Here is a 16,178-nt window from a genome sequence, read left to right as displayed (position 1 = left end):
AATACATTTTCCCTCCCCCTCTGCCAAGGCAATGCCCTGGACCAGTTCTTCTGTGAAATTCCCCAGATCCTCAAGCTCTCCTGCTCAGATGCCTACCTCAGAGAAGCTGGGCTTATTCTTTTTACTGCATGTTCACTTTTAGTGTGTTTTCTTTTCATTCTGTACTCCTACACGCAGATCTTTAGGGCTGTGCTGAGGATATCCTCTGAGCCCGGACGGCACAAAGCCTTTTCCACCTGCCTCCCTCACCTTGCCATAGTCTCCCTGTATATCAGCACTGGCACATTTGCCTACTTGAGACCCCCCTCCATGTCCTCCTCCTCCCTGAATCTTTTGCTGGCAGTTCTGTACTCAGTGTTGACTCCAGCAGTGAACCCCCTCATCTACAGCATGAGGAATGAGGTGCTGAAGGATGCAGTGTGGAAAGTGATGTCTGCGTGTTTTTCAGAAGCAAAGTAGTTACTGTCCTCTGCATATCACTGATAATGCAACTCATTACAGACCGAGATATTTCCATTATGTTTTCCTTCCATCTTTACTTTTACTTCTTTTACTGATGGTAAGGTGGTCCAGAGAGATATGTGATCATTATTTGCATTCCACAGACAAAGCAGAGCTCTGCAACACCAGGAAATGGGAAAGGCGTTGGGAAAATTACTAGTTATTCAATCAGTGAAATTTCATAGTCTGGATCGAGTGAATCACCCCAAAACTTCTCCTGACATTGGAAATGAGTTGGACTTGATGATCCTTGTGGGTCCCTTCCAGCTCAGACTATTTCATGAGTCTCTGACTCTGAAGAAGGCCGGCTATCTGTGCTCACCCTCCACGGCCAAATAACCACTTGTGGTGGGAGGCAGTCAGTGGCAGTGCCCCCCACCAGCTGGCTCTGCCTTCCCAGCCTGACCAGCAAGGCCCTGCAGAGTGCCCCCATGGCCCCACGCACCACAGCCCCCTCACTCCGCAGAGCAGCGCCGCCAGCTCAGGAGCTGTGGGCAGCACGGGCAGAGACTGCAGGAATGGCTGCCCAGGCCAGCCCAGACGTGGTGGGCTGGGGCAAGGCTGTGTGGGACATGGGGTGTCCCAGGAGCAGAGCAGGGCACTGTGTGTGTGTGCAGTGGTGCTGCCTGAGGAGTCCCAGGGACAGCAGTGTCGTGCTGTGCTGTGTCTCGGAGTGGGGCTGGCGTGGGGGGCTGCAGGCTGCCTGGGGGAGGGAAATCTCTTGCAGACGGTAGAAGGAGAGACACTGCCACTGACCTCCACTCCTCCATTTGCTGCTTTGGGACCTGTCCAGCCTGGGCTGCACTGCTGGGCTGGGCTGGGGAAAGGAGAGGGAAGTATGGAGAGCTGGGGAGGGGCTGAGCTGGGCTGGCCTCCTGGGAGAGACAGGGAGGACCAGCAGAGCAGGGGCTGGGCTGGGCCCTTCTTCTCTGGACGCCCTGGCAGATGCTGCCCCAGGGCAATGGCCCTAGATCAGCCCCTTGCAACCACCGTTCGCAGCACTAGGCTCTCGCCCCAGCTCACACAGGTGGTTTCTTTCTCTAGGTACGGACACTAAATTACTAAATCAGGAGTCCGTCTTTACCTTGTCCATATGAGAGTGACCATAGTATTGGTGCAGTGAGATGAACCTGAGGAAGTCCAAGTGCCATAAACTATTCCCTAAGGTTGCCATCATGTCAGGTGGAACAGAGTTTCCAGGTCACTTCTTTTTGGCACTATGGTCCTTTGGGAAACCAGATGAATAAAGCAATACTAGTGTTCATTACTATTATGCTAACTCCTTCTCCGCAGAGTTCTCAAAGTTTTCCTAAAATATTTGCATAGTTCTTTTCCACACATTTCCTTCACTGTGACCTGGAGTTTCTAAAGTCTTCATGGGAAAACGTGAGTCAGGATGTGTGGGAGGTCTTCTGATGCCTGAGCTGGTTGGCAGGCTGAGTACCTGAGGGATTGTGTAGGGCATCCCCTGCACCCACTGCTCCTGGGGGGGCTGGGAAGAGGCCTCCTGAGCACAACAGCTCCTTGTAGCCCTGTGGATGCTGGCTGTGAGGTCACTTCTGTCCCAGCACCTGGCTGTCCAACAGCAGGGAGGCAGAGCCTCTGAGGTCATAAAGGCCATCAGAAAGCTGCCCCCAAGAGGGTGACACATTTGGGGAGGCCAAGGGAAAGCTGGGAGAATAAAGCTGAGAATTCTGGGGGAGAGAAGAGGGGTTTGGCTAACAGGAAGGAAAGATTTTGAAGAGTTAGGAGGGGTTCAGGTAATGCTGCTGCTGGTGCAACACTCACTGGGAGAACATTCATGTTAGACCACTGGTAATATTTCTAACCAGGAACCTTTAAACCTGGTGTTACTCTTAATGCCATCCCTCAACCTGGAAGGAATCCGTTGCTGTAATCCCTAAATTCAAATCCTACCTTGAAGTCAAATCCCAGACACATAACCTGTTACCATTAGTCTTAACCTATTGCTCTCGGTAATCCCTAGTCCTTAATCCATAGCATTAATTTGTCAGCTTTAACACTAACCCTCATTCAGTAACAAAGCACATAATAAAACCCTAACCAAAAATCTAGCCCATACCCTAAACTCTGACTGGGTATTAAAAGCAGAACACCAAAGCCTCTCTCTAAGACTCTGCCCAATCCCAAAACATGGAAGGAAGATCCAATCCCTAGAATTTAACCTGAATACCTAATTCTCAAATCCCTCATTCCTACACACCACAAAACTGAAGCGGTTTGTCTGCGTGATTCTGGGCAGCGCTTGAGATGTCCTGCAGCAATGACTTGGTCTTGGAGGAGGCAGGTGGGGTGACATGGATCTGGTCAGGCCATAGGGCTCAAGGAAGAGATGGGTGGGGATTCTCTGCTGAGGTCAGCTGTTCCTCAGGATCCCAGAAGGCAGCAGGAGGCCCATGGCTGTGCAGGTGAGTGTCAGGGCACTTCTGCCTGAGGGTTTGATAGGCCACCTCCAGGCACATGGCCAGTCTATGAGGGTGGCATTTTAGCTGTCATAAGGAACTGATGAGCCACTGGCACGCTGCAAGTGTAAATCTTTATTTCAACATCATAGCTACTCTAGTGCCTAACAGAGGTTGCACAACGCTCTCTCCTGCCCATCAGAGAAGCTGAAAGGCCATCAGGAGATGCATGGCCTTGTAGGATGACAACGACTTTGCTTTTATTTTGTGGGTGTTGGGCGTCAAGGAGGACACCTTGTAGGTACGTTCTTATAAGGTGTCGCCTGTGCCTTAGAAAGTTTGAATCAAGCAGGAAGCAGTTGGCTTTGGTGGGGACTGCGAGGTAACTTCTGCCTCTGGAGCTGAGAGGCCAGCAACAGGAGCATGGCTGGGCAAGGGACTGGGAGGTCCCATTCTGTGAAGTATCTGCCAGGTCAACCCTTGCCTCCTGGCTGGCAGGTGGCCTTTTAGGCTCACACCTCCCAGCATCTCTCACAGGCCAGCAGAAGGCAGCTGGCTGGCATGGTTCTTGTGTGATGCCCTCTGCCCAAGTACCTGAAAGGCCCATGCAGAAGCTGCCTTGGCTGTGGGTTTTCAAGTCTCTTGTGCCTGAGTACATGACTGGAGAGCAGCAGGCATGTGGCTTGGTTGTGTCTTTCTGAAGAGCTGAAAGGCCAGCAGGAAGGCCACGTGGCTTGGAAGATCATGGTGAGGTTCCTTCTGTCTAGTCAGATAACAGGAAACAAGAAGGATGATTTAGCATGCCTTTTCTGAAGGATAGTCTGAAAGATGATGGAGCTTTTCTTGGTAGTGGGACACAGCATGTGAGAGAAAAACTAGGGAGGAAGAGATATCAATGAAGCTATGGAAACGCGAAGGTTGGACCACGGTAGGAAAGCAAGATGGGTGTTTGTATCCTGAAGGGAAATGGGAACAGGTGTGGGACATCATAGGACAGCCAGTGGTAGAGATGGACAACGGTACTGGCAAGGTGAGAGTTAGCCAAGAAAACAACAGTCTTGTCCCCTTGACTATGGCAGGTCTCTCTGCCACCAGGGCCTGGGAGGAGATGTTGTCCTCTTAGCAATTGGGGTTCGTCTCCTCTTCGCACTTCCTGACAGAGGCCAGGAGGTTTCATACCACTGTCTTTCACTTGGCACTGCATACCACACATCCCACCGACCGAGGAAGAGTCTGGAGCTTCACATGAGGGGCAGGGCCTCTCTGCCCAGAGCTGCAAGCAAGGCTTGGTCTTTCTGCTTGATGAAACAAAGCCTGGATTTTCTCAGCCTCAGAGCTACCTGCACAGGGCCTTGGCCTACCTGTAATCATGGCCCCCAATTACCTGCCCTAAGGAGTCCATGGGGCTTTGTCAGTAATAGCCTTCAGTGGGACCAATCAGTACTTTGAAGAACTTTGGGGTTTGGCTTCTGACTTTGGCTTTCTGAAAGATTTCATCAGTCTCCTCTCAGGAGATGAAGTTGATAAAGTTGTCAGCAACTACACCTTGGGGCTTATTGAGATACAGAGAGGCCTAAGAGTCTCTTAAGGAGGTCTGGACAGGTAGGAGAAGTTTGACACTGTACAGACAACCTTGCTCCTCTCCTCCCAGTCTCGCACCATTTCTCTCATTGATCCGCTAGGACTTGCATCACTTCTCCTGACATCAGACTTCTCCACTCAAGTCTGCAGTTGCACCTTGTAGCTCCTTTGTCCCAACTTCCTCCTGCTTTCCTTAGAGAACAGGTTGCACACAGGTAGAGAAGTATGATTCTTAATTGCAAGCAAACTAAAATAAAGTATGATGAAGCTCATTAATCAATGAAGCACACTGATCAATTGCATGCTAGCTCTAGGTTGTATGTAATGAGGCTCACCTCCCACAAGGGATGGTCTCATCAACATTTTTTTCAGTCAGTAGACATGAAAGACTTTGTAAAAACATAGTTCAGGAGTTGTCCAAAGACAGCGTTAGAATACATAAAGGAAGTAAAAGCTATGAACTCCTTGACGCTTAAAGCAGCAACTAGATCATATTGTGATAGAGACATAGAATCTTAGAATCAATGAATGATACAATCTAGGAACGATTTAGGCTTGAAAAGGACTCTAGGATCATCTAGTACAATGCCCCTCCTATGGTCAGGGGCATCTCTCAACACATAAGGCCGCTGAAAGGCCGTTCCATCCCAACTTTGAACACTTCCAGAGATGAGGCAGCCACAACTTCTCTGGGAAACCTCTTCCAGTGCTGCACTACTCTCATCCTAAGATCTTTCTTCCTTATATCTAACCTATATCTACGCCCTTTCAGTTCAAAATCATGACCCCTTGTTCTGTCACTACAGACCCTGATAAATAAAATAAAATAAAATAAATAAAATAAAATAAAATAATAAAATAAAATAAAATAATAAAATAAAATAAAATAAAATAAAATAATAATAATAATAATAAATAAAATAAAAGTTTTTCTTTCTCATAAGCTCCCTTGAAATACTGAAAATAATAAGGTCTCTCTGGAGCCTTCTCTTCTCCATGTTGAACAACCGCAACACTCTCAGACTTTCTTTGTAGGAGAGTTATTTCTTCCCTCTTATCATTGCCCTGTACTGTAGCCCCTCTAACTGGTCTATACCTTTCTTGCACTGGGGGCCCCACAATTGGATGCAGCAAGGCAAGTGGGGTCTGATGAGAGCAGAATGGAGGGGGAATCACCTCTCTGAGGCTTCCTTGCAAAGAACCTGGTTTGCTCAATGCCAGCTGGATAAATCCTTCCTCAACACAGAGCAGAGAAAAACTGAAACACAGGACTGCTTTAGCTCACTGGAGATAACAATTTTAAGGGCTGTCTGATTCTCAACTTCTAGCAAACACAAAACACAGGATCATTGCTGGATGAACACTTGGACAGATGAAGATATTTCTCTGGAGGTTTATGGAGAGATAAAATTTTTCTGAGGCCTCTAGCTCATCAGCTGAGATTTCTCCACATGAGACAGCCAAGTGGGAGACATGAAGTAGAAAGGAACTTCTCTCCATCTCCACCATGGACATGGCCCCCGTGTAACATGTACAACCAAGGTTCCAAAGTACTGAGATGATGCAGCTGATGCACTGGGGGGGTCCTTAGCAAAGGAATAATGTGGGAAGAGTGGAGTCCAGCTGGAGGAGAGATAGCATGTGGATAAGAAACTGTGAATAAAAATAGATGGGATAACCTGGACATTGGTTTCTGAGGCCATTTCTGATATTTCTGGGTATCTGAAACCTCTGCATTGATCAGAAGAGCATGGCATAAGCCTTCGAGGTGACTGTCGCCCATTGCAGTGGCTGCAGGAGGTAGAAAAGACATAGACTGGGACAGCTGCTGTGCACTGCCTTGCACGGTGCTGACAAAGTGTCCTCCTCTTCCTTGATCACCACCAGGATGAGGAGTTCATGTATAAGCCTTGGACATGGATCCTGTGCACTTACATTTCAGGCCGGGTGCCGAGTAAAGCGCCCCATGGTCAAAAAAGCCAAAAGTTCTGTGTTGGCACCAGCCTCTGAGCCAAGCGTTAATCAGGTGGGCTTTCCGTGTCCACTCTAACTGCTAATCTACTTGCTACTATAGGGATGGATGAAAACACCACCTGTACTCCCGCTCCATCCACTAACCGTCCCAGTCCCCTAAAGTCCTGTTTGATAGCCTTCAGGCTTCTCTCTTCAATATTATCACTGCCAGTTTGGACTATCAAAAGCGGATAGTAGTCAGAGGGGCGAACCAGGTTGGGAAGCTTTCTGGCAACATCCCTGACCCTGGCCCCAGGGAGGCAGCAGACTTCCCTATGGTTAGGGTCAGGCCGACAAACAGGGCCTTCTGTCCCCCGGAGAAGGGAGTCGCCTACTACGATTACCCTTCTATCCTTCTTGGTGGAGGCAGTCTTGAGGCGTGGAGTCGACCTCCTCGCCCTAGGTATCCTCCTGGGTAGACTTTCTACCTCATCTTCACCTGCCAGTCTCTCAAGCTCTAGGGCCTCAAACCTGTTGTGTACACACAGCTAGGAAGGTGGGGGTGGTGGGGGGGCGTCGCCTGCGAGGTCGAGCAGGGGCCTGTCTCCATTCCTCCTTAAATCCTAGGTCCCCTCCCTCTGCCTGACAGGGAAGGGGGTCCACCCCCATTTGGGTTGTCTCACCCCAGTACCTCTCCTTCAGGCCCTGCAGGGAGTTGCTCCACCAGTCTATCTCCCGCTCACACTCCCTGATAGCCCTCAACCTCTCCACCTCCTCCCTGAGCTCTGCCACCAGGCGGACCAGGTCATCCACCTGCTTGCACCTCACACACACAGTCCCTCTGCCTCCTTCAGATGGCAGCAACAGGCTCAGACACTCCCTGCATCCAGAGACCTGAACTGCCGCATTTTTGAGCAGGCGGTCAGTCTGGGTGGTTACAGACTTTCTAGAGAGAGCAGTCTGCCTGGTGTAGACCATTGCAGCCCAGCTAGTGGTCGACAGCCGTTAGAGGAGTTGTTCGTATGGGTGGGGGGGGGAACGTTCTGACATCTCTGACCCCCCTGCTCACCCTGCCTGCACGAACTGCCGTGCAAACTGCTGCGCCCCGCCTTTCTGATGCGTCACGCCCTGTTTGCCTGCCCTGTTCGCTGCGCTCCTGGTTGCTCGCGCTCCCTAGGGGCTGCTTTTGAATGGCCGGGGAGGAGGCGCTGCTGGCTCCGCCTACGCCTCGTCAGCCTCCCTCGCGGGGGCTGCCGGATCCTGGCGGCTCCCTCGAGTGGCCTCGATGCTGGAAAAAAAGCCCTGCCTGTCCCTATCCCCCGCTCCACTGCAGAACGCGTCTGCCCCAGAGCCGATCACCTCGGCAAGTGGAGTAGAGTAGGAATGACCTTGAAATAAAGATTTACACTAGCTGCATGTCAGCAGTTCCTCAGTTGCTTATGAGAGCAAAAATGGTATCCTCATTGACCATCCATGTGCCTGAAGGTGGCCTATCAGGTCCTCAGGCAGAAGTGCCCTGACACCCATTTGCACAGCCATGGGCCTCCTGCTGCCTCCTGAGATCCTGAGGCACAGCTGACCACAGCTGACCACCCATTTCCTCCTTGAGCCCTATGACCTGACCAGGTCCATGTCACCTTACCTGCCTCTACCAAGACCAAGCAATTGCTACAGAAACTCTCAAGCCCTTCTCAGCCTAATGGGGCCAGGCAACTTGAGTTTTGTGATAAGAGTGCAGGAATGAGGGATTTGAGGATTAGGTATTCAAGACAGAGTTTAGGGATTAGATCTTGCATTCCATGTTTAGGGATTGGGCAGAGTCTTATAGGGAGGCTTTGGTGTTCTGCTTTGAGTACCCAGTCAGTGTTTAGGGTATGAGATAGATTTCTGGTTAGGCATTTATTATATGGTTTGTTATGGGACGAGGGTTGGTGTTAAGGCTGGCAGTTTAATGCTAGGGATTAAGGGATATGGATTATCGAGAGCAATGAGTTAAAAATGGAATGTGCTGATGTGGTGTGGGCTGGACTTCAAAGTAGGATTTGAGGTTGGGGATGAGAGCAGTGGATTCCTTTGAGTGTAAGGGATAGCATTTAGGGTAGCACCAGGTTTTCAGGTTGCTGGTTAGAAATATTGTCAGGAAATAAAACAAATATTTTTCCAGTGAGTCTTTTAGCAGCATCAGCCTTAACTGAACCCCTCTTACCTCTTCAAAATCTTTCTTTTCTGTTAGCCAAACCCCTCTTCCCTCCCCCAGATCTCCCACCTTTATTCTTCCAGCTTCCCCCTGGCCTCCTGTAACATGTCACCCTGTTGGGGGCAGCTTTCTGATGGCCTTTATGACCTCAGAGGCTCTGCCTCCCTGCTGTTGGCCAGCCAGGTGCTGGGACAGAAGTGACCTCACAGCCAGCATCCACAGGGCTACAAGGAGCTGTTGTGCTCAGAAGGCCTCTTCCCAGCCCCCCCAGGAGCACCGGGCACAGGGGATGCCCTGGACAATCCCTCAGGTAGTCCGCCTGCCAACCAGCTCATGCTTCAGAAGGCCTCCCACACATCCGGAGTCATGTTCCCCATGCAGCCTTTAGCAAGTCCAGGGCATCCTGAAGGAAATGGCCACTGCTGTGTGGAAAATTAAATCAAGAACTTAATATATGTTGTAGGAGAGTGTTGAGAGCTCTGCAGAGAAGGAATTAGTGTGAAAGTCATGTTATTTGGCATTGGTCATATCCATATCCAGTGAACAAGGGCCCAGCCCAGACTGCACTGTGGTTCCCCCCAGCCTCTCCCAGGAGGCCAGCCCAGTCCAGACCCTCCCCAGCTCTCCACACCTCCCTCTCCTCTGTCCAGCCCAGGCAAGCCCAGCCCAGCCCAACAGAGGAACTGAGGCTGGGCTGGCCCTAAAGCAGAAAATGGAGAAGTGGAGGTCAAAGGCAGTGTCTCTGCTCCTGCCATCTGCAGGAGACTCCCCACCCCTGGGCATCCTGCAGCTCCCTAGGACAGCCCTGCTTCCCAGCACAGCACACTAAAACACTGCTGGCCCTGGGATCCTCAGGCAGCACTGTACACACACAGCGCCCTGCTCTGCTCCTGGGACACCCCATGTCCCACACAGTCTTGCCCCAGCCCACCACGTCTGGGCTGGCCTGAGCAGCCATTCCTGCAGCCCCTGCCCATGTTGCCCACAGCCCCCGAGCTGGCGGTGCTGCTCTGCAGAGCTAGGGGGCTGTGGTGCGTGGGGCCGTGGGGGCACTCTGCAGGGCCGTGCTGGTCAGGCTGGGAAGGCAGAGCCAGCTGGTGGGGAGCACTGCCACTGACTGCCTCCCACACAAGTGGTTCTTTGGCCATGGAGGGTGCGCACAAATAGCCAGCCTTCTTCAGAGTCAGAGACTCATGGAAGAGAAACAAACAAAGCAAGAAGCCTCCTTTGAGTCCATCCCTTTGCAATATCCATGAGAGCAGCTTTGGGAGAAGAGCTGAGCCTTCAGACACTGCCCTCAGCACATCCCCTTTTATGCTGGAGATGCTGGTACAGAGCCAGCTGTGTTAGAGAAGTGCCCCTGGCCTGTCCCTGCCTGTGGACACAGGACTGCCAAACAGGCAGCACGGTGAGCAAGCGACAAGAGCAATCAGTCCTCACAGCAACAAAAGGGCTTTGAAGGAGAGCATGGGTGGTGAAGGAAAGCACTTCCAGACAGACCAAGCCCTGGGACTCCCTGACATTGCTGCTGTGCCAGGATTCTTTTTCCCTCCACCTCTTCACACAGCCAAGTGCCCCTGCAGCTCCACCACAGGTCTCTGAGGGAGGATCTCAGGCAAGCAAGTCATTGCCAGGTCCTTTCTATTATTTAAGTACACAGAGAGCCTGGCTCCTTCACACCAGGTTCCTATGTCACAATAGACAGCTAGATACTGAAATGGAAGAGGATGAACAAATACATTTCTTATTCTATCATGAATAACGGAAATGAAATTTAAAACATAAAAATTAAAAAGCACCAAATATATTGGGTCTGAAGCTGTAATGTTACATTATGAGCAGTATGTAAAAGATGGGCAGTTTATTGCTTCAGAAAAATGTCCAGTCATCACTTTCCACACTGCATTCTTCAGCTCCTGGTTCCTCATGCTGTAGATGAGGGGATTCACTGCTGGAGGCACCACCGAGTACTGAACTGCCAGCAAAAGATTGAGGGAGGAGGAGGACATGGATGGAGGTTTTAGGTAGGCAAATAAGCCAGTGCTGAGAAACAAGGAGACCACGACCAGGTGAGGGAAGCATGTGGAAAAGGCTTTGTGCCGGCCCTGCTTAGAGGGGATCCTCAACACAGCCCTGAAGATCTGCACATAGGAGAAAGGAATGAAAGCAAAACACCCAGATACAAAAGAGAAGCTAACAACAAGAAACCCAGCTTCTCTGAGGTAGTCATCTGAGCAGGAGAGCTTGAGGATCTGGGGAATTTCACAGAAGAACTGGTCCAGGGCATTGCCTTGGCAGAGGGGGAGGGAAAAGGTATTGGCAGTGTGCAGCACAGCGTTGAGAAAAGTACAGCCCCAGGCAGCTGCTGCCATGTTGACACAAGTTCTGCTGTCCATTATTGTCCCATAGTGCAGGGGTTTGCAGATGGCAATGTAGCGGTCATAGGCCATGATGGTGAGAAGATAAAACTCTGCTGCTACAAACACAAGAAACATGAAGACCTGGGTAGCACAACCTGCATAGGAAATGGCCCTGGTGTCCCAGAGGGAATTGGCCATGGCTTTGGGGACAGTGGTAGAGATGGAGCCCAGGTCGAGGAGGGCGAGGTTGAGGAGGAAGAAGTACATGGGGGTGTGGAGGCGGTGGTCACAGGCTACGGCTGTGAGGATGAGGCCGTTGCCCAGGAGGGCAGCCAGGTAGATGCCCAGGAAGAGCCCGAAGTGCAGGAGCTGCAGCTCGCGGGTGTCTGCGAATGCCAGTAGGAGGAACTCGTTGGGGAAGCTGCTGTTGGACATTTGCTGTCTCTGGGACCGGTCCATTGAGAAAAAAAAGAGAGAAAAGTTAGAGAAACTTCTCTGAGTAAAACCCACTCCTTCTCTCACCGAAATCACCACTCTCTGAGCTTGCATTTCAGCTATGGACATGACACTGCAGGGCAGGGACTCAGCCTCCTCGTTGTGTATCACCTTGCAGGACACAGGCTCCTCTCTTCTGGAGGTCCAGCTGAGGAGGAGGTGGCTCATGCCCTAAAGCCCCTGAGGGCAGAGGCTGTGCTGGGTGTCAGAGGAGAGCAGGGGGTTGCTGCAGAGAAGGTGCCTGAACTGCAGGCCTGCCAGGGAGTGCCTGACTCCCTCCTCCCTTGGTGTTCCGGGCAGCAGCTCCCTCTCCCTCCCTGCCCAGGTCTCTGCTGCCAGGTACTGGCCCTGCTGGCAGCTGCTTCCCTGTCCCCACATCTCCTCCCTGCCATTGCTCACAGACTCTGTCCCACCAGCTGTGTGCTCAGGTCTGCCTTGCAGACACCTCCTGTCCCAGGACATATTTAAGGGACAACTCCCCAAGTTCAGAGTCTAAGGACCAGCTCTAACCTAAGAGAAGGTAACAAGAACGGGGGACTCAGTGTCTTTATCATAATGGAAAAATAAACTCCCTTCGTCGTCTGCCACCCAGTAAAGCAAGAGGAGAAATCTCAAAGCACAGAATGCTTCTCTTCAAGAATCCCTTGCTCTGGCATTTCTCTTGTGGAGTCCATTCTGAGACACCTTGGGAGTGCTCTGGAGCTGTGAGCAGCCTGCCCCAGGCAGCAGCCTCTGGGCATCAGGAGGACCCTGCCCTGTCCTGCTGGGGGGGGGGGGCTCCTTCCACCCACACCTTCTCCTTGCTGAGTGCTGAGCCTGGCAGGCAGCAGAGGCCCTGCCCCGGCACACAGCCCCTGGGGCACAGCAGGGACCCTGCTCTGCACCACAGCCCTGGCCACCTCTGCCTGCACCCCGGCTGCACAGCCTGCAGCCGGCCCTGCAAGAATGAAGTCTCATGTCCTGTCCCTCTGAGAGCTTGGGCAGGTAATCCCTGCTCTGAACCTTGTCATTCTCTTCTCCAAAGAAACTCTGAGAGTCCTCCTGAAAGCTCCCATAGGCTATGGGATTTGCCAGCAAATCTGGAGATGGCACCAGGAACAACAGCTGTATTGCCCTGCAGCCAGAGACTTACCCTGTTTAGGGCTGGGAAGATTTCTCCCGCAGTGAGCTCTCAGCATCCCCCCTCCACACTGCCTTTAACATCTCCCTCCCTTCTCTCAGCCGCCCTTGTCCCCTGCAGGCAGTGCCCCCAGCACTGCTGCGCTGTGCAGAGGAGCTGCTCGTGGGCAGAGCTGTCTCTCTGCAGCGCTGCCCGCTTGCCAGGAGCTCCCTTTGGGCCCAGGAGCCCGGCCCAGCTCTGCAGCACAGGGAGCCCTTAAGAAGTCCCTGGGCCTCCAAGGGAATTGGCTTTGAAACAGACTGAAGCAGTCACTGATTTTTCTTCTCTGAGCTGGAGATGGACATTTACTTCCAGTGGTGTCTTTTCCCTTAATTCAAAAGAAGAGTTTGGCATGAGAATCATCTTTTCTTGTCCCATTGTGAGACCGGACACCCACAAATGATGCAGGCTGCATTCCATCTCTTCCGAGCACTTGTTGTTTTTCAGGGGGAGGAAACTTTTTCACAGAAATAGAAATTCCTTTGTCTATACAAGCTACACAACCAATTTTGTGCCTCCACTCTCATAGAACTACGGAACGTCTTGGGTTGGAGGGGACCTTAAAGACCTTCTTGTTCCAGCCCCGCTGCCATGGTCAGAGGCACATTCCACAAGACCAGGTTCCTCACGGTCCCATCCACCCTGGCCTTGAACACTGCTGGGGAAGCGGGGTTCTACTTCTCTGAAGAACCTTTTCCAGTGCCTCACCAACCTCATAGTGAAGATTTCCTTCTTTAGATTTCAAGTAAATTTTCTCTATTGTATTTTAAAAAGATTGCACCTTGGAAGGGTATGGGATCTCCTGCAGATGGCAGCAGCAGGGACACTGCCACTGACCTCCACTTCTCCATTTGCTGCTTCGAGGCCAGCCCAGCCTGGGCTGCTCTGCTCTGCTCGGCTGGGCTGGGTTGGGGAGAGGACAGGGAGGTGTGGAGAGCTGGGGAGGGTCTGGGCTGTGCTGGCCTCCTGGGAGAGGCAGGGAGGACTGGCAGAGCAGGGGTTGGGCTGGGCCCTTGCTCTCTAAATGCTGCATGAGGAAACATGAGTCTGGACATGTGGGAGGCCTTCTTAAGCATGAGCTGGTTGGCAGGCAGAGTACCTGAGGGATTGTGTAGGGCATCCCCTGCACCCACTGCTCCTGGGGGGGCTGGAAAGAGGCCTCCTGAGCACAACAGCTCCTTGTAGCCCTGTGGCTGCTGGCTGTGAGGTCACTTCTGTCCCAGCACCCGGCTGGCCAACAGCAGGGAGGCAGAGCCTCTGAGGTCATAAAGGCCATCAGAAAGCTGCCCCCAGCACGGTGACAAATTAGGGGAGGCCAGGGGAAAGCTGGGTGAATAAAGGTGGGAGATTTGGGAGAGATAAGAGGGACTTGGCTAACAGAAAGGAAAGATTTTGAAGAGTTAGGAGGGATTCACGTAAGGCTGCTGCTGCTGCAACATTTAGTCGGAATAAATTCATGTTGGATACTGGTAATATTTCTAACAAGTAACCATAAATCCTAGGCCTACCCTTAAGTGCTATCTCTCATCCTGAAATGAAGCCTCTGTAGTAATCACCAACCTCAAACTTTACCCTGAAGACAAAGCCCATAACCACTTAGACATAACCACTTAGTGTTTTTTACCCCATTGCTCACTGTAATCCACAGCCCTTAATTCCTAGCATTAAATTGTCTTAACCCTAGCCCTCACCCAGGCAGAAATAAAACCATAACCAAAAATCCAGCCCATACCCTAAACACTGAATGGGTTCCCAAAGCAGACACTATCTATTCCCTAAATCCAAATCTGAACAACTAAGCCCTGAATCCCTCATTCCTGGACTTTAATAACCAAACAGAAATGTCTGGCAGTGGTGGTGACTATGAGGTCACTTCTGCCTCTGGAGCTGATAGGCCATCAGTAGGAGCATGGCTGGGCAAGGGACTGGGAGCAAGCACGTGGCTTCTTTGTCTATCTGAGGAGCTGAAAGGCCAGCAGGAAGGCCACATGGCTTGGAAGACCCTGGTGAGGTTCCTTCTGTCTGAAGAGATGACTGGTCACAGGAAGGCTGATGGGTGTAGATGTCTGTGTGAAGGACAGTTTTTGAGATGTTGGAACTTTCCTTGGTCATGGGAAACTGAGTGTGAGAGAAAACTTTCTAGAAATTGAGGCTTGGATGGTGGAGACAGGGCATGAGAGGGAAGATATATCACTGAAAGGATGATGCTTTAGTGTCAGAATTTCCCTGGAGGTAATATGTTATCACTCTATGACACTATGTTTCAGGGCACAGCTGGAGAGGATACAGACATCAATGAAGGCACAGAAATGCTAAGCTGAGAGCAAGGTAGGAAGGCAAGATGCATGTTTTCAGCCTGCAGGGAAACAGGGATGGGTATGGGACATCATAGGGCAGCCAGTGGTGGAGATGGACAAGGGCACTGGCAAGGATAGACTTAGCCAGGAATACCAAGGTCTTGTCCCCTTGGTTTTGACAGTTCTCTCTGGCACCAAGGCCTAGGAGGAGACATGTTGTCCTATTAGCAATGGGGCCTCATCACCTCTTTGCACCTCCTGAGGGAGGCCAGGAGGTGTCACACCACTATCTTTCACTTGGCACTGCATAACCCACACCCCACTGCCTGAGGAAGAGCCTGGAGCCTCATGGGAGGGACAGGAGCTCTCTGCCCAGAACTGGCATCAGGGTTTGGCCTTTCTGGTTGATGAAACAAACCCAGCATTTTCTCAGTCTCAGAGCAACCTACAAAGTGCCTTGGCCTACCTGTAATCATGGCCTCCAATTAACTCATCAGTCTCCTCTCAGGAGCTGATGTTGTTGGACTTTGCAGAAGCTATACTTTGGGGTTTATTAAGACACAGCAAAATCCCTGAGTGTCTCTTAAGGAGGTCTGGACAGGTAGGAGAAGCTTGACCCTTTATGGACATCTTTGCTCCTCATCTTCCAACCCCACTATTTCTGTCATTGCCCCACCAGGACTTGCATCACTTCTCCTGACATCAGACTTCTCCACTCAAGTCTGCAGTTGCACCTTGTAGATCCCTTGCACCAACTCCCTCCTTACAGAAATGGCTGCACACAGATACAGAATAATGACTCTTAAGTGCAAGCAAACAAAAATAAAGTATAATAAAGGTTAATAAGCAATAAAACACACTGCTCAGGTGTATGCTAAGTCCAGGCTGTATCCAATGATGCTAACCTCCTTTGAGGGATAATCAGGATTTTTTTCAGTAGGTTATGTAAAAACACAGCTCAGAAGTTGCCTAAAGAAACAGGGCACATAAAGAAAGGGGAATCTTTTACCTCCTCGAAGGTTAAAGCAGCAGCTAGATCACAGAATCATCAAATTGAAGAATCATACAAGCATTGGATGTTCAGCGTTGAAAGGGACTCAGTGATCATCTAATCCAATCCCCCTGCCATGGGTAAAAATCTCTTTCACTACATCAGGTTGCTGAAAGCCCCTTGCAACCTGACTTTGTACACTTTCAGTGACGGGTCATCCA

At 51.1% G+C, this 16,178-nt stretch overlaps 1 protein-coding gene and 1 long non-coding RNA gene across 4 annotated transcripts; one reads left to right on the top strand and one right to left on the bottom strand.

The window, feature by feature from the left end:
* Positions 1 to 10,487: 10,487 nt before the first annotated feature.
* Positions 10,488 to 12,187, bottom strand: LOC136788509 (olfactory receptor 14A16-like). The gene has a single exon (XM_066987062.1). The coding sequence runs from the start codon at positions 11,676 to 11,678 to the stop codon at positions 10,488 to 10,490; it is 1,191 nt and encodes a 396-aa protein (XP_066843163.1). The 5' UTR covers positions 11,679 to 12,187.
* Positions 12,188 to 13,192: 1,005 nt separating this feature from the next.
* LOC125181540 (uncharacterized) lies at positions 13,193 to 15,779 on the top strand. 3 transcript variants are annotated; one of them, XR_010827248.1, is made up of 3 exons: positions 13,193 to 14,009; positions 14,937 to 14,997; positions 15,646 to 15,779. It is a non-coding gene; the product is annotated as an uncharacterized lncRNA (long non-coding RNA). The 3 variants fall into 3 exon arrangements; XR_010827247.1 differs by having other exon boundaries at positions 13,193 to 14,138; XR_007160445.2 differs by lacking the exon at positions 13,193 to 14,009 and adding an exon at positions 14,402 to 14,675.
* Positions 15,780 to 16,178: the final 399 nt, after the last annotated feature.

The sequence above is a fragment of the Anser cygnoides genome, chromosome 38, assembly GCF_040182565.1.
Source record: "Anser cygnoides isolate HZ-2024a breed goose chromosome 38, Taihu_goose_T2T_genome, whole genome shotgun sequence".
Lineage (NCBI taxonomy): Eukaryota > Metazoa > Chordata > Aves > Anseriformes > Anatidae > Anser > Anser cygnoides.
The sequence above is the reverse complement of the archived record's forward strand: the minus strand, read 5'-3'. Positions and strand labels throughout refer to the sequence as shown.